Here is a 21,633-nt window from a genome sequence, read left to right as displayed (position 1 = left end):
AAGTAGTATTACATTAAAGCTCTATTTATTTGCTGATTGGAGTATTTTAATCATTTCAAGCAATGAACAAATTAACCTTGCAATAGGAAAATAAATGGAAAAAATTCAAAAGCAAGTTCTAGATTGATTGTTCAAATCAAGTTTTCTATTTGATAATTTAAATTGGTTTAGTTTGGATTAACATGTTTAATCCATGATTTTACTGTCTATTGAAAGAAGGATGACTGAATGAAATTTTACCTGGAACACATAGTGTGTATTTAACGTTGGATGAGAAAGAAAATTTACTTCTTGTGGTCTTCCTGTGTGTACTGGGTTTGTGTGGCAAGGTTTTGGTAGAGTCGCTGTGAGGAGCTGCTAGAAGTTTCCCTCATGTCCAGTACAGCTAATGCGAGACGGCTTAAAGACAGACCCTCCACTGTCCAAGGCTGAGCCCATCAGCAATGGTGGTAGTGCCTCTGTGAGAAGACATTTAAGAAAGGGAAAAAAAACCCTGCAGAACTGCAGCTGCAGAGAGGAGTGAGAATGTGAGAGGAACAACTCTGCAGACACCAAGGTCAGTGAAGAAGGAGGGCAGGAGGTGCTCCAGGCACCGGAGCAGAGGTTCCCCTGCAGCCCGTGGTGCAGCCCATGGTGGGACAGGCTGTGCCCTGCACAAATGGAGGTGAACGGTGGAGCAGAATCCACCTGCAGCCCGTGGAGGACCCCACGCCGGAGCAGGGGGATGTGCCCAAGCAGGCTGTGACCTGTGGGAAGCCCGTGCTGGAGCAGGCTCCTGGCAGGACCTGTGGACCCATGGAGAGAGGAGCCCACGCTGGAGCAGGTTTGCTGGCAGGACTTGTGACCCCGGGGGGGACCCACGCTGGAGCAGCCTGTCCCTGAAGGACTGCACCCCGTGGGAGGGAACCACACTGGAACAGGAGAAGAGTGTGAGGAGTCCTCCCCCTGAGGAGGAAGGAGCGGCAGAGACAATGTGTGATGAACTGACCACAACCCCCATTCCCTGTCCCCCTGCGCCACTTGGGTAGAGGAGGCAAAGAATTCGGGAGTAAAGATAAATCTGGGAAAAAGGGAGGAGTGCAGGGAAGGTGTTTTAAGATCACATTATCATAGAATGGTTTGTGTTTGAAGGGACCTTAAAGATCATCTAGTTCCAACCCCCCTGCCATGGGCAGGGACACCTTCCACTAGACCAGGTTTCTCAAAAGCCCTGTCCAGTCTGTCCTTGGAACACTTCCAGGGAGGGGCCAGCCACAGCTTTTCTGGGCAACCTGTTCCAGTGTCTCACCAACCTCACAGTAAAGAATTTCTTTCTTTTATCTAAAATCTAAATCTGAGCCCTTTCAGTTTAAAGATGTTACCCCTCATCCTATCACTACGCTCCCTGTTAAAGAGTCCCTCCCCATCTTTCCTGTAGGCCCCCTTCAAGTACTGGAAGGCCACTTACAGCGGACTCCCCAGAACCTTCTCTTCTCTAGACTGAGAAACTCCAACTCTTTCAGCCTTTTTTTATAGGGGAGGTGCTCCAGCCCCCTGATCATCTTCTTGGCCCTCCTCTGGATGTGCTGGAGCAGGCCCATGTCCTTCTTATATTGGAAGCCCCAGAGCTGGACACAGTACTCCAGGTGGGGTCTCATGAGAGCAGAGTAGAGGGGGAGAATCCCCTCCCTTGACCTGCTGGCCACACTTCTCTTGATGCAGCCCAGGATGCAGTTGGCTTTCTGGGCTGTGAGTGCACATTGCTGGCTCACAGTCAGTTTTTCATCCGCCAGTATCCCAAGTCCTCCACAGGGCTGCTCTCAATCCACTCCTTGCCCAGCCTGTATTTGTGCTTGGGATTGCCCTGACCCATGTGCAGGACCTTGTCCTTGGCCTTGATGAACTTCATGAGGTTCGCTTGGTCTCATCAGCAAACTTGCTGAGGGTGCACTCAGTCCTACTATGTGTGTCACCAGCAAGGATGTTAAACAGCACTGGTCCCAATACCAACCCCTGAGGAATGCCACTCACCACTGCTCTCCACTTGGACATCGAGTCATTGACCACAACTCTGAGTGCAACCATTCAGCCAGTTCCATACCTACCGAGTGGTCTATCCATCAAATTCATGTTTCTCCAATTTAGAGACAAGGATGTCATGCAGGACAGCGTCAAAAGCTTTGAACAAGGCTAGGTGGGTGACATCAGTTGCTCCTCATCCACCAGATCTGTAACCCTGTCCTAGACAACCACCAAATTTGTCAGGCATGATTTGCCCTTAGTGAAGCCATGTTGGCTGTCCCTAATCACCTCCTTATTTTCCATCTGCCCTGGCATAGTTTACAGGAGGATCTGCTCCACGATCTTGCTGGGCACAGAGGTGAGACTGACTGGCCTACAGTTCCCTGGGTCTTCTTTTTTCCCTTTTTAAAAATGGGGGTTATGTTTCCCCTTTTCCAGTCAGTGGGAACTTCACCAGACTGCCACGACTTCTCAAATATGGTGGATAGTGGCTTAGCTACTTCATCTGCCAGTTCCCTCAGGACCTGTGGAGGCATCTCGTCAGGTGCCATGAACTTGTGCACCTTCAGGTTCCTTAGATGGTCTCAAACTTGATATTTTCCTGCAGTGGGTGGTTCTTCATTCTCCCAGTCCCTGCCTTCAGCTTCTGCATCTTGGGGGAGCCTTCGGCAGTGAAGACTGAGGCAAAAACATTATTGAGTACCTCAGCCTTTTCTATGTCCTGGGTAACCAGGTCTCTCGTTTCCTCCCAGCGAGGGCCCACATTTTCCATAGTCTTCCTTACATCATCAACGTATCTATAGAAGCTTTTCTTGTTGCCCTTGATGTCCCTGGCCAGATATAATTCTATCAGGGCTTTGGCCTTCCTAACCTGATACCTGGCTGATTGGACAGTTTCTCTATACTCCTCCCAGGCTACCTGTCCTTGCTTCCACTCTCTGTAGGCTTCCATTTCACGTCTTTGCTTATCCAGGAGCTCCTTGTTCATCCATGCAGGCCTCCTGGCGTTCTTACCTGACTTCCTCTTTGTTGGGATCCATCACTCCTGAGCTTGGAGGAGATGATCCTTGAATATTAACCAGCTTTCTTGGACCCCTCTTGCCTCCAGGGCTTTATCCCATGGTATTCCACTAAACAGATCCCTCAAGAGGCCAAACTCTTCTCTCCTGAAGTCCAGTGTAGCAAGCTTGCTGTGCACCCTTCTTGCTGCCCTAAGGATCTTGAACTCCACCATTTCATGGTCACTTCAGCCAAGGCTGTGCTTGAGCTTCTCATTCCTTCTTGTTGGTGAGAACAAGGTCCAGCGTAGTACCTTTTCTCGTTGGCTTCTCTATCACTTGGAGAAGGAAGTTATCATCAGTGCTTTCCCGGAACCTCCTGGACTGTTTGTGCCCCACTGTGTTGTCCCTCTCAGATATCAGGGTAGTTGAAGTCCCGCATGAGGATCAGGGCTTGTGAACGTGAGGCTGCTCCTATCTGTCTATAAAGGGCCTCATCCGATCGGTCTTCCTGGTTGGGTGGCCTGTAGGAACCCCCCACTATAACATCTCCTGTCCCTGCCCTCCCTTTAATCCTGACCCATAAGCTCTCCGTCAGCTCCTCATCCATCCCCAGGCAGAGCTCCATGCACTCCAGCTGGTCACTGACACAGAGGGTGACACCCCCTCCTCATCTCCCCTGCCTGTCCTTCCTAAAGAGGCTCTATCCTTCCGTTCCAGCCCTCCAGTCATAGGAGCCATCCCACCACATCTCCATGATGCCAATAAGGTCGTAGTCCTGCAGGTGTGCATGTGTCTAACTCCTCTTGTTTATTCCCCATGATACATGTGTTTGCATAGAGGCATTTAAGTTGGGTCCCGATGAAGGTGACTTACTGGCTGGAGTGGCTGGAATTCCTTTGTGCTGCCTCTCAGGTGCTCTCCTGCTGAGCTGTGATCCCTCTCCAGGCTCTGGGCATCTATTGCTGGTACTGGCATCAAGCTGGTAGGATTGGGATGGATTGAAGTTACTCTTCCACAGCAACTTTAGTTTAAATCCCTCTTCACCGGCTTGGCAAGCCTTTCTGTCATTATCCCACTCTGATTTTATTGGTAATAAATTAACTGATTTCCCCAAGTCGAGTCTGTCTGTCTGTGACAGTAATTGGTGAGTGATCTCCCTGTCCTTATCTCGACCCACAAGCCTTTCATTATGTTTTCTCTGTCCTGTCTAGCAGAGGAGGAGAGTTATAGAGTGGGTTTAGTGGGTACCTGTCATCCAACCAGGGTCAACCATCACACTGTGTAGGGATCTACAAAATAACCAGGGAAGACAGTGGAGCCTTCACCATTATGTGATTCAATTTGTTCAGACTAACTCAAAGTCTTTATTACTGAAAAGCTTGTAGATGGTTGGCAGGAAATCTTGCACTCTACAGCATTGTTTGCAGCTATTTACTGTACTTGGTAGTTCTCTCTGTGCCATGGAAAGGATCCCGTGCCTGTACCATGCAAATATGGTGAAATGTCTGAGTGTTTTTCAGTCTTGTGTTCACTGGACCTCTCCTGGTTTTTCCTCCTGAGCCTGGGATGGAACAGCTTGCCTTGTCCTCACCGCTAAGGGCTGCTGCAGTGCTGGCAGCTCAGTCAAGCATGGCTGTGGGGGAAGAGCAGCTCTAGACTGGTCACCAGCAGTTTGCCTGTCTTCTTGATATATAGGACACCTATTTTCTTGTCTTGGTATTGCTGCTTAGGTCCTGGTGGGTTTGTGTGTCACTCAAGCTAGGACACAGCTACAATCTGGTGAGTCAAGTTCGGACATTTTGCTGGCACATGATAGGCAAACCACAGGCACACAGCTCCTTGAAGATTGTGTGAAAGCTGCTTCTTTGGCTTCATCACACTGGGCATCCAATACTGCATGCATTGCTCCATGAAACACTTCAGCAAGCAGTGCACATCTAGATATCTACTCAATTCTCCAGCATTTCTATGCTGTTCTATGTGTTGGAAAAAAATATGCTTAGGATATATGGTTAACCTCAGGTTTAAACAACATTTTGATTTATTAAAGAGATAAAGAATCCTAGAATACAGTGCTGGATGCATACTCAAGAGATCATTCAATACAAACACTAAGACTGAGACACATTCTGGTATATTTACTTGTGCATTTGATCTTCTGATAAGGGTCATTTTACAGACTTCGCTGCTCTGTTCTAGTGTTGATTAAAACATCAACAGCTACATTCACACTTTTAGACTCTCTGTGAACTTTCTTGTTCTTACCCCAGTGGCCCTGAAGAACATTAGTCTCCATTGACTTCAACAGCATTTTACATTTTTATGAAAAATTACAATTACACCTTGTTTTACTTTTCTGTTTTCTGGATCACAGGTGTGTTTTCTACAGTCTTCCCTCATAAGTCCTATTTTCTTTGTCTGTTATCACTCTTGTGTACTTCGAAACTGGTATAACTTAACATGCACTATATTTTATTCTGTGTGATTTCATATCAGCTCTAGAAATGAGTTCTGAAGCCTTTTGGTTTTACTTCATTTCCAGAAGTGAGTAACAATTGTTACTCCCTTGTGACTGCTTATGGATCTGTATAAAATGAGCAGATGATTTCAAACAAATAAATATTGATCACGTTTACGATAGCTAAGTGCTCCTCTTACAGCAGTCGTTCGATTTGGGAGCAGATCACGAACCCTTGTGAGTTCTGGGAGGGGGCTGTGCTGCATGCAGAGGGGCTGAGCGGCTGAAATGCTGCCTGCTGCAGGACCTGAGGTGCCTTGTCTGCATAGTGTCAGGTTACTTTCAGTGTCTGCCACACTACATTGTCTGGAAGGGTTAGCTTTAGACAATCTATTTTCCTTTTTTTTTTTTTTTTTTTTTTTTTGCAAGCCCATCATCTTTTTCTCTTGACAAGCAGTCTGGGAAAGACCATTCAAATGAAAAGTATAGGCAGGGTTTTTCTGAGAAAACTGTGTTTAAGAAGTTTACAAAACTTTTTAAAAATAGTGTTTTTACTGGTGCTTTTAGGGTTTTGGTGAGGGTGGCAGGGGAGAAGGTAACTGAAATCTGTACTTCCCCTACATATTTTTGCAGAGTTTTGTGCGTAGACATTGTGTAGTCCGGCATTTCAATTTAGGTAACACCAGTTGCATGACCAGTAGAGGGAGCCCATAATCACAGAATATTGGAGAGACATTTGGGGGAGTTGGGGTGAGAAGCTTCTTTTGATAATGTACAGGAATTTTGTAATTATATTTGGAAGGGTGCACTGAACACTACCAACTTAAAGTGATTCTGGGAAAGAGCACTTATGAAACATTGAAATGCCTGATGTCTTTTAAATGATCAAATTGTATTAACAACTTTTATATTGGAAGGCTAATTAGTAATTTTTTTCTCTTTCCTATGTTGCTGGTTGTTGTAACTTCATATGATCTTTACAGAAAGTAAGTAACTTTCCATTTTTTAAATCTATTTGAAAGTGCATGGTGGGGGTATACTGCTTGTATGTATGTATAGACGTATAGATATATAAAATAAACATACAAGCTGAAAATGATCAGTCTTAAAGACATACTGCTACAGAGGATGACTCCCATGTATGAATGACTTTTAGAATACCACAACTGTTTAAAGCAATCTTACCCAAAAGATGATAAATAGTATGAAAGTTCTGCATCTCAGTGTAAATGGTAAACGTATTCCTCACATGTAGGCTATGGCAACGAAACTTGTAGCATATTGGTTTAAAATATGTTATGGCTCTAAAAATTCACAGATATCAAGTTACAAAGTAGAATATTATTGGATCCAATTTGATTTAACTGAATCAAAGTTGAACTGATTCGGAGTGTTTCAAGAACTTAGGTCAAACTGTGCCATTTTTGACATTCAAAAATTGACTTGATCTTATATTTGGCAGTCCTTGGCTGCTGCATTAATACATGCCAGCAGCTCTGAGCAGAACGAATATGTCCTCAGGCTGTAGGAGAATTTAGAAAGCATGCGATAAGTAGTATGGATCCCTCAGAAACTGCTCTATGATTCAGACATCAGTCTGCATCATAGGATCTTTGATTCCTGGCTTTTCTAACCACAGTCCCATGTGTTGTGATGGCATGTACTGCATTTCCAGCATCCCTTGTGGGCAACGTTGTGGAATTTTAATATAGTGTTTTAAGGATGCCTGTGCTGACAGAAGAATAGGCAAGTCATTGGTTAACATGGGTTAAAATAGCAGTGATAAAGGGACACCACGGAATTTCAGTTTGAGCTGCTAGCTTGAAATAAATCCCACTCCACAATGTCCAGATTATTATTTCATTTGCAACTTAAGTATATGTGGTTTGTTTGTGCTCATTATAGACATACCCAAGTCCAGTTTTCAGGAAGTGTGGATATGGCCCTTTGGTTGCATGCCAAATTATTTAGGAATTGCAGATATCTGTATGGAACAAGCATAACAGTAGTTAAAGTACTTCTTGGCTCAGTAGCAGATACAGATTTCTTTCTAAGTCAGAGAGTAGTTTCTATTGTCCACTTGCCAGTTGGCTAGACTCTGAAGATTAAGATATCTGCTGTGAGCACAGTAGTGGTCATGAGATATTGCCAGATCCTCTATTTTGGGTTCATTCATCCTGTATCATTTTAATTGGTTAATGATATCTAAAAATAAGTGTGGAGTCCAGAATATCTGCATCAGAATAGAAGGATACAAATCATGCATACATGCACACATAGTTTTGTTTCTTGTTGATATATTGAATTTGTCGTCCACTGCAGAGTCAGCAAGTTCTTTCTATCTTGCAGAGTAAGTCTTAATCTGTGATAATGTTTCACTAAAAAGATCCAAGACTGTGAGAGTCAAAATTGCTTCACGTTATGTATGTTAACATATGGAAGAAATTATGTAACTAGAACTGCTCTATTAAATGCTTTGTGTCTTTGCTTGTCAAACATTAATACAATAAGGAAAATAGGTGAAGAGAAGTATCCTACTTATTCCAAATCTCTTTTAAGTAATTTTTAAACTCAATTAAATCTCTTAATGTTTTCTGTGCTACTGTTAGCAGTATTGTTACAATTCTATCATATTTAGTTTTGCATTCTGTTATAGTGTTGTATCAAAACCAGATGTGGAATTAGTTTTATTTGCAGGGGAAAAAAAGAAACAACAAAAACTCGTCAGAATTTTCATATTGCATGACTATGTTTAGAAGACTCATAAAATAGATATCTGTTAAATATCTGATGTGGTTATCAACAAGCAGCATTTTTACCCATACTTTCTGATTATAGATGTAGTAATGTGATACATTATGTGACTAATAGTAAATTAATTATATTGGACAGGACTTCCTGTCCTGAGGGCACTTTATAGTTTAATTTTTACCGGAAGAGCAATTACAACACTATCCATCATGCCATTAAATTAATATATGTAGAGTAAGGATGAATTTTGTTGTAACAGAGCAATGGAAATCAACAGAAAGCATCATCATAGGAAATACGACAATTTCAGTCCAGTTTTATTTATTAAAAAAAAAATCAGTCATGCAGTTTTCAACAAAGATTGGATGTTATAATATTGCATAAGAAAGAACAGTAGTTTCTGATGGACTTTTGAAGCCCTGTTCCTGGTTTATAGTTGACTATATAATTAATCCTGAAATACTTAGCAACACACTTAATTTAATGCACAGGCATTGTTCCACTTAACCAAGTGGAATATATTTATGTGGCTAAAGATAAGCTTGCGTGCAGGCTAGGGACCCCAGGGAAGAAGCACAGTTTCAGATTCAGTCCCTGAGTACACCGTGTACATTAGACAGTAAATGGGGACAAAGATGTGATACTTCATCTATAAATCTTGTATTTTAATTTTCAAATTAAAATGAAATAATTTATGACTACCTTCTTCCCTACCATTTTCTTAGATCAACTTTTCAGAATAGTGTAGTGTAGCTGGGGTAGAAACATCTGCTTGCTTTTTCTGATGTAAACATGCATATATTACAAAGACATCTCTGTACAAGTACTCTTTTTTCCTTAATGTGTTGTGTTTCTTTTTAAATAGTCCCTTAACAGGCATTCCACAGTGGTATTATAATTACTACATTGAGTAGGTCAATCTCTTAATCTCTAAAACAACTCTTAATTAGAAAAGATAGTGCTTCATAGAAGGTACAAATGTGCTTGTATTTATGTATAGTGATATATACTGACCATGTTAAGCCAGAAGGCTTAACTATATATCACTTTTAATTTTAAATGTGTTCTTCCTGGGCTCTTTATTATTCTTTTGTTGCCTTTCATCCTATGGGATGCAGCTGCCCTTGAACTTGGTACTGTTTTGATCATTCATGTGCGGCAGCCACATTGTCTGTAACATTTTAAAAATGAGGCTTCATGGTGTTATTTGCGAAGTAATTTCACATAAATATTTGGACTTTGGTTCTCTTAGAATGTGGAGCTGGTTGGTGTATGAAGAAAAGCATAATTATAATTCACAGACTTTTTGCCTTGAGCCTAGAGGACAGATGCATATGATTAAGTTTGAAACTGGCCTGTTATTGTAATGTAGATGTTTTCAGGGTTGAGAGAATTAAAAAAAAAAAAAAAAAAAAAAAAAAAAAAAGGCCAGGCAAGCACGAGTTTTAAAAAAAATAGACTGGGGGAATAGTTTTACAAGAGGCACTCAATCTTGGACTGCACAATTTTATTTTTCAGTGGAACCTCTCCATTAGCATGCCTGAATGCAATGCTTCATACTAACACTCGTGTAGGTGATGGAACATTCTTCAAAATCCCTGGGAAGTCAGGACTCTACGCTCTCAAAGTAAGTTTAAATTTTGTATATGGAAAGTACATAGCACTATTAATCCATTTTATGAATGTCTCAATAGATATAAAGGTAAACAGATTAGATTCTTTGGAGAGGAAATGACCTGATAGTCCTAACTGCTTTCAGATGTCTTTTAAAAGGATTTATAATGAAAGTAAACATTGAATGTTTTACCCTAGAAAGCATATACATGTTCTTGAATTTGGCATATGGTATAAAAACCATGTAGCTTAGCTAAAATGCTGCTTTTTCAGAGTTGTTCACAGAAAGGCCTTTGTTTTATGAGCAGTGAGCTCAAGAGGATCACTGACTTCTCATTAAGTAATTGTATTAATATTTGATTTTTGAGCAGTGCAAAATTATTTGCAAGACTAATATAAATCAGTCTTTAATTTAGAGGTTACATCATTGCTTTTCAGAACGAATATAATTATAGTGATGGTTTGCCTTTATGCTATTTCTATTCCTTTTCCTCTTTATTTTTTCTTTTTTGGTATGTATATGATGGTTTCTGTGGGTGGAAATTTTTTTCATGCTGTACATGATCAAACTTAGAGGGGATTCACAATAGGAGTGGAGGAATGTGAGGCAGAGGTGAGAAACAAAGTGAGATTATATGTTTGGCAGACTAAATGTAGTCAATTAAAATTTTGGGCTGGAGGGAAGGCTCTTTTGCAATTTATGACAGACTTATTTGATGTAAGGGTTTAAAAATATGAAACTATAGATTTGCCTTGCTCCTGATAAGTAAAAATTCTGTATCTGCAATTGAATTAGTAGTTTTCAGAAGCTCTATTTCCTAATTTACTAAAAAAAAAAATTACTAATTACTAATTTACTAAAACAAATGCTGTTGTTTTTCTTTAAATCGGGAGATATTCTTGGCACAAATCCAAGTATTCACAATCACTCCCATGCTTGTGAGCTCCAGGTTGCTTCAGCTATTTGAATTCAGGAAACAGGCAAAGGCAGAAAAGAAACACTAAAGGATTTGTGTTTTGCTGCAGTGTTGTGGACACCCAACTGGAAAACTAGGATTTCTAACAACGAAACAAGTCTGTTTCTATTAAAAAAAAGGTGGAAGATGTTGCATTTTATTTGAGTTTTTTTTAAAAAGAGTATGTTATGAGTTCACAAAATAGCTTTTTTGCTTTTTCTTTGCAGGTCGTTTCATGAAGGTCTGTTTTTATGTCTTTCTCTGAAGTAACTCACAAGCATATTATTTTATTCTGTTTTTTGAAATGTAAGCATGGGAGTACTCTGCAGTAATCTATTTTCGGAGATGCAGCCGGATCATGATTGATTTTTTCTTGTTAATTTTAGTTTTCTTTTTCCTTTGTAACTGTAGAAAGAAGAATCAACATGCCCTACTGATGGAACATTGGATTTAGGATGTGAATCTGAGTTAGATGGCACTGAAATGGCTGAGACAAACAATAATAATGGAGAAGAAAATGGTGGTAGGTGTTTTAATTTTAATATTAGAGGGCATATTTTGGGAAAAGTATTGCTTAAGGTTTTCATGGTGTAATTTCTAAACAGTGTAAGTAGTGCTTTGTGCTCAGTGGAACTATTTTTGAGTCTCTTTTTTGTCCTTACAAAGAAATCAGGAACACCAAGTACCTTTATTTGACTTAGATTTGTAAAACACATGAGTAGTGCTGTTTGGTGTATTTTGAGTAGGTCATTTTTTGGCTTACAATTTTTTTGTTCTAGGCCCCACAACTAAAGAGTATTTTGCCTTACTGGGCTTCAGACTTGCAACTGTCAGATAGACATCTCCCTGAGTTAAGTGTGGGCGTGTGGGATTGGTCCCTCAGTAGAGTTCTGGGCACAGGACAAAGGTTTGTATTTTTGTTTTAGGCAGAGGCTTTCCTGGGTGCCATGTTGACATAAAGACATGTGGGAGTACCAAGTCCTGTGCATTTTTTTTTTTCTCAGAAATGACAAACTGAAACATTGCAAGAACTTGAAAATGGCAACCTTAGAAATATTTTTTCTGTTTGAGAGGTAATAATTGCTCATAAAGAAAATGGAGTGCTTCAGTCACCTAAAATTGTTTGCAAGTGATAGAAATTAATATTATTCTTATTAAAACTACACTCATGTAATGCTTATAAAGCTAATGCTTTATTCAAAAATTGAGCTTCCCAGGACCTCTGAAATAAACCTTTCCTTGATCAGTCTTCTCTTCTTCTGCCTTCTTAACAACCTGTCCCACTGCTGGACTGCAGCCTACTGTTCTGGCTCACTTTGTGTATGATGAGAGGGTGTCCTGTTTACAACTAGGGCATGAAAAGGCTCAGCTCATGTTGTTCTGCTACAGACTTTGTTTTTGATCTTGAGCAACTTACTTAGCTTCCATGCTGCACCTGTACAGGACTGATACTGCTATTTCAGTACTGCTCACTAGCAGCATTGAAAAATCACAAAACACTCAGTGATAGGAATAGCAGAACTACCTAAAACAGGTTGTTGTGGATCTAATAGTGAAGTTTTGAAGTTCAGTGGAAAATCAAAGTCAAGAATTATTAAATGGCTCTGTTTATTCATTTTCTTTGATGTATTATGTGTATGAGTTAACAGACTCTGCATGTGTAGTGATTTTATGCTTATGTAGTATATACTGCATGTGTAAGCGAACGTACATATTTGTAGTTCTTCAACAGTTCCTGTTGGATACTCAGACAATTTGTTGATGTACACTTTAAGTCGCAGAAAGAATACAATGGTTAAAAGCAGTGTAAATACAGATAGGAAAAAAGGAGTTGATGTTACTTGTTATAAACAAATCAAAATCATGGAAAAAAACCTGGCAATTATTTGGGAGTGGTAGGATGTAAATAAGGATGCCAGAATGCTCGAAGTAGAAAATTGCTGGGTTTTGACTTGGAGGAGGTTGCATACTATTTTCAAAGTTTACAGTAATAAAAATAATTCTGGCACTTGTGATGACATAAAAGAGAGCTGCTAAAATTTAACTTTTTAAAATGTTTGGCATAGAGCAGTAAATTACACCTAGACTGTTTTTAAAGCTGAGAACTTTCCCTCATGTTTCATCTTCAATAAATCTTGGAAAACTGCAATACATTTAACTTCTTGAAAACACGACATTTTACATTTTTTTGATGTCGTGCAGTGGATATATTCAAAAAGAGTAAATGGGATAGCAATAGTGTGTCTATATTGCATATAAAAAGGCTGATGCTGGATGGGATCAATAAGAAATTGAAGACAGCATATCTTTTATCAATCAGCTGATGCAGAACATAATTTTGTCAAACCTATTTGATAATAGCTTTTCTTGAAACCGAAGTTTTGTTGTTAAAGGTGTCTATTGATATGTATGTAGAATTCTAGAAGTGAATTCATTTATAGTACAGAATGCTTGGCTTAAAAACAGGACCGTGCCCGAGAAATGCAGCCAATTTGAAGTGGATTGAAAATTGCAAATTATTAGATCTGCAAAGGTGTAGGACTTACTGTCCACAGGAGGTAGTTTTGCTGTTCCCTTGAGGATATGATTTGACCACTCATCATTCAATATCTTTGTCAATACTTTTTGAAAAGTGTAAAATCCTTCTTCATTAAATTTATTGATAATAAATAAAATGCTGAGACCCCTCTTGATTGCCTTGTAAATGATTACAGTTGAATAGCGTGGGGGTTTTTTTTAGACATTAAAGTGAAGAAAAAAGGCCACATTTGTACAGTGGAAACATATATTCAATAAATCAGTAAATCCGAAATGCATTTAAGGATCACAGTAGAAAATGAATTGAACATGAATGAGATGCTTTTGGTAATTAGTCCAATGCAATTCTGGTAGTACTGATTAAAGAATATAGGCACGGTGTTTCCTTTGGGTATAGCGCTAGTTAAATGATTACTAGTGTATTGCATTCATTATAACTGTAAGAAAGAATTAAGAAAAACAGGAAAGGATTTAGAAAAGATACATAAGAACTCCCAAGTGAATAAATACCTCCTTTGCTCCGAGAAATTTAGTAGGGACAGTCTAGTTAGTTTACCAAAGATGAGGTGGTGACTTGATCGGTTTGTAAATATTTGAGAAAATGTATTTCTATAGAAAATATTTGGTTTAGCAGACCAAATCTAACAAGGTGTTTATCAATTAAACTTTTCACACTAAAGCTGGGATTTTTTTTTCTTTTCAGGAAACTATTCTGTGGCATAAAAATAACATTTGATACAGTACAAAAAAAGCTTTATGAAATTCTCTGATTTGTGTTTTAGAAAAGGTTGATAGATACATTGTCCCCTTTTAGCCTTAAGATATATAATACATATGCGGATAGACATTGTTTGCACATTGTATTCTTAATTACCCAATTGATTGTATTTTTATTTGCTCTTGTTTCCACTGGGGTAGAGACCAGAAACCCCAGTTCTGACAGAGTGATCAGAAACTGTTTAGCAAGAATTTAAGAAGTGCTGCTTTAAAGTTAGCTGGAAGCAGAGGATGAAACCCTAAGCAACAGCCTCAGTCCATTGTGGGCTTTTAGATGATATTCTTCAGCTTTTGGAGTAAAAAGTACGAGCTGACACCCAAACAGAGAAGAATCACATTATTCCCTAGCAGGCACATTTTTTCCCAGTATAATTCAGGCTGCTGAACAATTTTATTAGCATAATAATATAGAAATTCCTCACAGTTATAAACACATGACTTGTCGAAAGCTTTTACTCCACATCAGTATTACTAAACTGGCAACTGGAATTGTCACACCTCTGGATTTTTCAGATGCTATGGAGAAATCTTTCTTTTCCCACCTTCTCCAAAGGGATATGATAAAGAAACTCTTTACACTACAGTTGATTTGGTTTGGAATGGGTTTTCTGTAGAGGCTCTCGAGCAGTTTCATATCTTTTTATAAATTCTATTTCCCTCAAATACAGGGGTAACATGTAAAGATGCAGTCAGTAACAGAATTAAAACCCCAATTAATGTTGCCTGGGAAAACGATGACTACAATATCCTTTTGCCCATCAGTAATATGTTCTGTTCTCAAAAAGCATTTGTCCCTAGGGTTTCTGAAGCCAGGGCTAATCCATCAGCCATGGAGCACAGTTGATTAAAAATCGTCTTCACACAAGCCAGTGGAATGCACAATGATGTAACTGTGGAGGAGGTAGCAATTCCTACCATAGCGTGACTACCCTCCCCAACCCAGCCCAAACATAAGTTCTGATATTTGCCCAAATATGAGCAACACATGTCTCCTCTTGAGACACTTTGGTTTTCAGCACTTCTAAAAAACTGTAAGTTCTTCAGTTGCGAACATGAAACGGCACTACAATTTCTTAGGCAGTGATCTTAGAGATAGTAAATGAAATGATGGATGATAGAGGATCAAATTCATGCTGAATCATGAAATTCTGTCTTTGTAGCTACTGTGCTTTGAACACCTTATGCTTTTTGGACTAGGAAGCCACTAGGATAACTCATGTAGCAAGGCATGAATATTCACTGTTGTTTGAAACCTGAGTCCACATTTAGATACTCAGTTCCTTTCCGGGAATGGGATTTCTGACAATTCAGGGAAACCTGTTATCCTTAGCATTTTGTCTCTTGGGAATAATGTGGGATGATTCTGCTGAATATGTCCATTGCACATGGCAACATCTGGATGTGGAATAGGCTCTTCTAAAAGCAGAAGGGTAGTAACAGAATAGCAGCTCAAACATACAGAGTTGACACATCAGAAAGAGACAGTTTTGCACTTTTTTTTTTGTTTGTTTGTTTTGGTGGGGTTTTTTTTCATCTCCCTGCAAGTAGGTATAAAAATAAAACTACTGTACCCATGATCAAGTTTAACTTCTGTTTGTTTCATTGCCACTGTAGGGGAGTCATAAGAATGAGAGAAGGTACTGTGGAGCTTGAGGGAGATATCTTTCTCATCTGCTTTTTTCGCTGTACAGTAGAGTTAATGAGGCCTAAGAAATTGGTGGCTTAGTGATGACAGGCTGTGTATTTTTAGTGGAAAATGTTGACTTCCTTTGGAATAAGGATTCACAGTTTTCAAAGCTTTGTGAAATGTTTAGGCTCAAAAGCATGCCGAGAATATAATGTGATTAAGTGCAAGCTACCAAGCTGATGTGGTATATGATGTCTTTTTCCAGAAAATACTATTCAATATTATTTATCATTTCACAGTGCTAGTATTGTTTTTTAAAAAGAGTATTACAGTCACAGTAGTGCCTTTGATATACGCATCTGGTTTTGCTTGCTTTGGCGGACTTGTACAATTAACTAACTCCCAAATTGGTTTTCATTTTCAAGAGCTGATGGCAACAGTTGAGTTCTGAATTGTTCAGACTTTGCAACTTGGGCTCTAGAGATCAGAGAGTGATGGAGGTGAATTACCTGATACATCTGTGTTGGCAAAGAGTGACCATTTATGTCCATACAAGTATAGATCTGTGTCACCCAAAGAAAATATTGAATTTTATGGATATTTTAGAGAGAGATTTTGTGTATATGTTTTCCTAAGGGAGTTCTCTGTGCAGTTTCATATCTCAGGAGTGTGTGTGTACATTTTATGCTTGAGGTAGACTCTAGTCTTTAGCATATGGTAGCAGTATTAATTTGTGTTTTGTAATGTGGCCATTAGTAAACAATCCTTCTCATCTGCTGCGGTTTCTCTAACAAAGAAGGAAGTGAACTGCTGTTGATTTAACTGGTTTGATTTTAAATCAGTATGGTATGTCTGAAATCGAAATTAATTGTGATGTTTATTTTGGGAAAATAAGTCCCTTAAAGTACATCAGGAATTTTTCTGTCCATCTTACTTTCATAAATCTGTTTATAATTATTCCAGTAACTTTCAGTGGCAGTGAGACAGAATAATTTTAAGTTGTATTCCTATAAAAATTGTTTCTTTGAAGAAACATGTCTTCTGAAGTGTGTTATGTAGGTGTCATATTTCTTGGGTAGGGAAGGCAAAAGGTAATAAAAAATCACAGAGATAACCTATAAAATTTGAAATTAAAAGATAGTATTGCTGATATTTATAAATGATAGCCTTTCATAATAATTACCAAAACTAGTCTTGGAGAAATGGAAGAGAGGAAGTTATTTTAAATGGAGGTTGTCAAAAACATTTTTAACATGCTCTTTTTGCGAAGTAATTCTAATTCTATCATTCATGTTAACACTCTCTGAACACACGCTAAGGAGGTCTTATCTTCAGAAACCCAGCTGCTCTTCCAGCTCATAACCTAACAGTTTATGGCTTAATAGTTGCTTTTTGCTTTATTCCTTCACTCAGTCCTGGCTCTTGAAGAAGCCGATTTAAAGAATGGAGCCTAATTATTCTCCACTAAATGGAAATGCCTCCTGTAGGCTTAAAACTGCTCTTGTTCGCTTTTTCTACTGTTGCAATAATGGTGAATCCTCTTTATATGCTACCCAAATATTTTTCCTTCATCTGTCGCATTCTTTCGGGATTCTTTTTTTCCTCCCCAGCATCCAGTTTATTTTTAGCATTCTTTTCTGATAAAGCTTTTTGAGCGCACATGGATCTGATAATATTCATGCATCTTCAATGCTCATGGACAAAGTAGTTGCAGCTTTACAAAGTTGTACGTGTGTACAAAGACCACTGGCTCTTCTTGGGTTTGTTTTTCTTTTACTGTGTTCTTTGGGTTCCATAGAAGAAATGCCTGTTCTTAAGGCATTGGGTTTTTTCACTAGAATCATCAATGTTCATTTCAAACATATCTTTCTGTCATATTTTCCCCTTTTTTTTTTACTTCTGACCCATTCAGAGAAAAGCAGTTGGACTTTAGCCATATAAATGAACAAATAAATAAATACAATTTTCTGTGGTCACAGGCATTGTAGTATGGTGAGATTCTGGCACAGATTGATTTAAACCACTAAGGAGTAGAACATGTTTTAAAGAATACGCTTATTCATTGTTTCATATTTGTATTTAATTTCCTACAGAAAAGTCAATTCATATTGTTTTGTAAACAATATTTTGATTATCCTCTAAATAAAGCCTGTATACCAAGTTTAGTATTCTTTTTTACTAATAAAGTAAAAAGACTCTATAAGTTATTAAGCAGTTATACAAATTAACATAATGTATTTAGATTTGTAATGTTTCTATCTTCTGCTTTTGGAAAATAGACAGTGACATCTCTTATTTACTAGATGGTTAGGTTTAAGCCATGATTTGAATCAAGCTGGTTTTAAATAGAAATGGAAATTTAATTGAAACATGGAAAACAGTATTTAAAGTAACTTCTTACTATTTTAAGCTACTAGATATATGAAGGAAAATATTTATAGCGTACAAAATATATTTTAAAAAGGAAGTATCATTTGTTGTTAATAAATCACAGGATCACAGAATCACAGAATCGTCTAGGTTGGAAAGGACCTTGAAGATCATCCAGTCCAACCGTTAACCTGGCATTGACAGTTCCCAACTACACCAGATCCCTCAGCGCTATGTCAACCCGACTCTTAAACACCTCCAAGGATGGGGACTCCACCACCTCCCTGGGCAGCCCGTTCCAACGCCTAACAACCCCTTCTGGAAAGAAACACTTCCTAATATCCAGTCTAAACCTTCCCTGGCGCAACTTGAGGCCATTCCCTCTTGTCCTGTCGCTTATTATTTGGTTAGAGACTCATCCCCAGCTCTCTGCAGCTTCCTTTCAGGTAGCTGTAGAGGGCGATGAGGTCTCCCCTCTGCCTCCTCTTCTCCAGACTAAACACCCCCAGTTCCCTCAGCCGCTCCTCCTACGACCTGTGCTCCAGACCCTGCACCAGCTTCGTTGCCCTTCTCTGGACACGCTCAAGTCATTCAATGTCCTTTTTGTAGTGAGGGGCCCAAAACTGAACACAGGAATCGAGGTGCGGCCTCACCAGTGCCGAGTACAGGGGTAAGATCCCTTCCCTGACCCTGCTGGCCACGCTATTGCTGACACAAGCCAGGATGCCATTGGCCTTCTTGGCCACCTGGGCACACTGCTGGCTCCTGTTCAGCCAGCTGTCAGTCAGCACCCCCAGGTCCCTCTCTGACTGGCAGCTCTGCAGCCACTCCTCCCCAAGCCTGTAGCGCTGCTGGGGGTTGTTGTGGCCCAAGGGCAGCCCCCAGCATTTGCCCTTATTGAAACTCCTCCAGTTGGCCTCAGCCCATGGCTCCAGCCTGTCCAGGTCTCTCTGCAGAGCCTCCCTACCCTCGAGCAGATCAACACTCCCACCCAGCTTGGGGTCATCTGCAAACTGATTGAGGGTGCACTCGATCCCCTCGTCTAGATCATCAGTAAAGATGTTAAACAGGAGTGGCCCCAAAACCGAGCCCTGGGGGACACCACTCGTGACTGGCCACCAGCTGGATTTAACTCCATTCACCACAACTCCTTGGGCCTGGTTTTTTACCCATCAAAGTGTGTGCCCATCCAAGCCGCAAGCAGCCAGTTTCGCCAGGCGAATGCTGTGGGAAATGGTCTCAAAGGCCTTGCTAAAGTCAAGGTACAACATCCACAGCCTTTCCCTCATCCAATAAGCAGGTTGCCCTGTCACAGAAGGAGATCAGGTTTGTCAGGCAGGACCTGCCTTTCATAAACCCATGCTGACTGGGCCTGATCATCTGGTTGTCAAATGATGTCAAATGAAGCTTTCTCCAGTCACGTTATTTTAAAATTTAGCTGATTTCAGCCTCACATACGTATTTCTTTAATCATAGACTACAGGAAAAAGTTTGTTTTCCAAAACTCTGAAGAAGCTAGGTTTGGGTTGCACTAAACCCTACGAGCCTAAAGGGAGGTATTCCTTCTGTACCTGCAGAAGAGATTACAGCAGTGGAAAACTATTTATTGTTTCAGTGGGTTTCAGTTCCAGTTGCTTCACCCATTAGAACAATTTCTGTTCCTTGGTTTAACTTTGTTGTCGAAGCTTTAAAGAAACAAAAGCAAAAGAAACCAATCCACTGATAATATTTTTATGTAAAATTGAATTGATACAAATAAGGAGTATGGCCTCTAATAGACCCAGTCATAATTTCAGTGTTTATTTTTAAATGAGAAGTGAATGAAAGCACAAAGTATAGATCTATGTTTATTTTTATTCCTGTGCTCTATCGAGCCTTTGACATTAACAGCTGTAGTGTTGAGCATCATCAGTTAATGTTGCCAAACCTGTCCAGGATGAACTTTATCACCAAAATAGATAGGGGAGACTCTTAAATGATGTCCTAGATCAGAGTAATGAAAATCAGAATTTCCCATGTGAACAAGAAGGTAATAGTAGTTGCAGTCATCCTGGGGAACAGGAATAGGTTTTTCATAACAGGTCTTATTGAATTCTCTCTTAGGAAGGGACAGTTAAGTATATAACTATTTTCATTCTTTAGATATTTTAAAATTTGTTGTTTTCCTCTCCTTAACTCTTGGGTTTGTATGCTCACACTATTTCTTATCTTTTCTTTAGTTCTTTGACTCTCACACTTCGCCAGAAAACTAAAATAATTCTCTTTGAAAGAAAAGACAAAAGCTGGGTAATCGAAATGTCAGGTTTTTATTTTGGTGTAGGTGTTCTTTGTCTCAGGAGCTTAGCTATTGCAGTGATTTAGATTATATAAACCAGCCATTGTTTGTTCTCTGCTGACACTTTGCTGCTCCTTTAAGTTGTCTTTTTTCATAGTAAGCTTCGCTCATCATGTGGAAAAGATTGGTCCAAACCAGGTGATGGTGTAAACTCAGAATCTGTTTTATTTTGCAGCTTCTTTGTATATTTTGACAAATCATTCAGGTATAAGGGAAAAAAGTGAAAAATATCAGTTATAAATCTTGTGACAAAATAGGATTTGTCTTATCTGCTAATGAAAATTTTTGATCTATTATAAAAATTAGCTTGACATAATACTGATGTCATAAAACTGTATTCTCTGTGAGGTAAGTATCAATTATTTTTTATTTCAGTGTGAAAACAAACGTTTAATGTCACATGCATCTTACAGTGGCCATTAATTATTGATAACTAAATTGTGTCTATTATCTCCATTTTTCATACAAACACAAAAAATCATTACAATATTTCTTCTGTGAAACTTTCCTAAAGGCAAGGGAGTTAGAATGATACTTCAGGTGTGTGCTCATCCCACTGACAGATGGAGGAGAAAACCATAGGCAAACAGAAACATCAGGCTAAAATTATTTCTTGCATGTGTCTGTGCAGCTGCTTTGAGTGTCTTCAAACTATTCTGGTAGGTGTGCAAAGTATGGGAAACCTTGGAAAACCATATACAGCTGCAGAGCATTATAAAGAAGGTATGTCAACATGCAAACCAGCTCTGAGGAGCATTGGAAGACAGACTTGAATTGAGGCAGCAGAGGAGAATGGAAAAATGGAAAAAAAGCTGCTTGATTTCTGGATCCATACTAATGCTGTTTTAGCTGGGCTGTCTTAGGATACTAGTGAGAGTAACAATAGTGCAAGGCATTAAGAGTGGAAAGGTTTTTACAGCCCTTTTAGTCAAGCTTGCTGATTACCAAGACTAATAGGAACCTCAAGCTATTTTCACAGCTTTCATATCTGTTTAATAAAGCTGTTTTTTTAAGACCATTAATCATATTTCCTTTTATTTTTAACCTGGAGACTTTCTCTGTGTCTCACACAACATGTATTCAAGAAGCTGTTTAATGCAAGTACTGTGGTATTTGTTCATTAAAACATGTATTATTTAGAAGGCTTACAAGTAGCAGTGTGTATTACCTGAGAGGCCAGAATTCCTCTTTGCAGGATATTCCAG

At 39.3% G+C, this 21,633-nt stretch overlaps 1 protein-coding gene across 1 annotated transcript in view; it reads left to right on the top strand.

Moving 5' to 3' along the window:
- Positions 1-21,633, top strand: part of ASXL3 (ASXL transcriptional regulator 3) — a 132,861-nt gene that overhangs the window by 53,329 nt on the left and 57,899 nt on the right. Inside the window, exons 3-4 of the mRNA XM_074899018.1 lie at positions 9,730-9,838; positions 11,193-11,304. Of these exons, the coding sequence (XP_074755119.1) occupies positions 9,730-9,838; positions 11,193-11,304 (221 nt within the window). The remainder of the gene's footprint in view (positions 1-9,729; positions 9,839-11,192; positions 11,305-21,633) is intronic.

This window comes from Athene noctua, chromosome 2 (genome assembly GCF_965140245.1).
Source record: "Athene noctua chromosome 2, bAthNoc1.hap1.1, whole genome shotgun sequence".
Lineage (NCBI taxonomy): Eukaryota > Metazoa > Chordata > Aves > Strigiformes > Strigidae > Athene > Athene noctua.
This window is presented reverse-complemented; position numbering and strand designations above follow the sequence as displayed.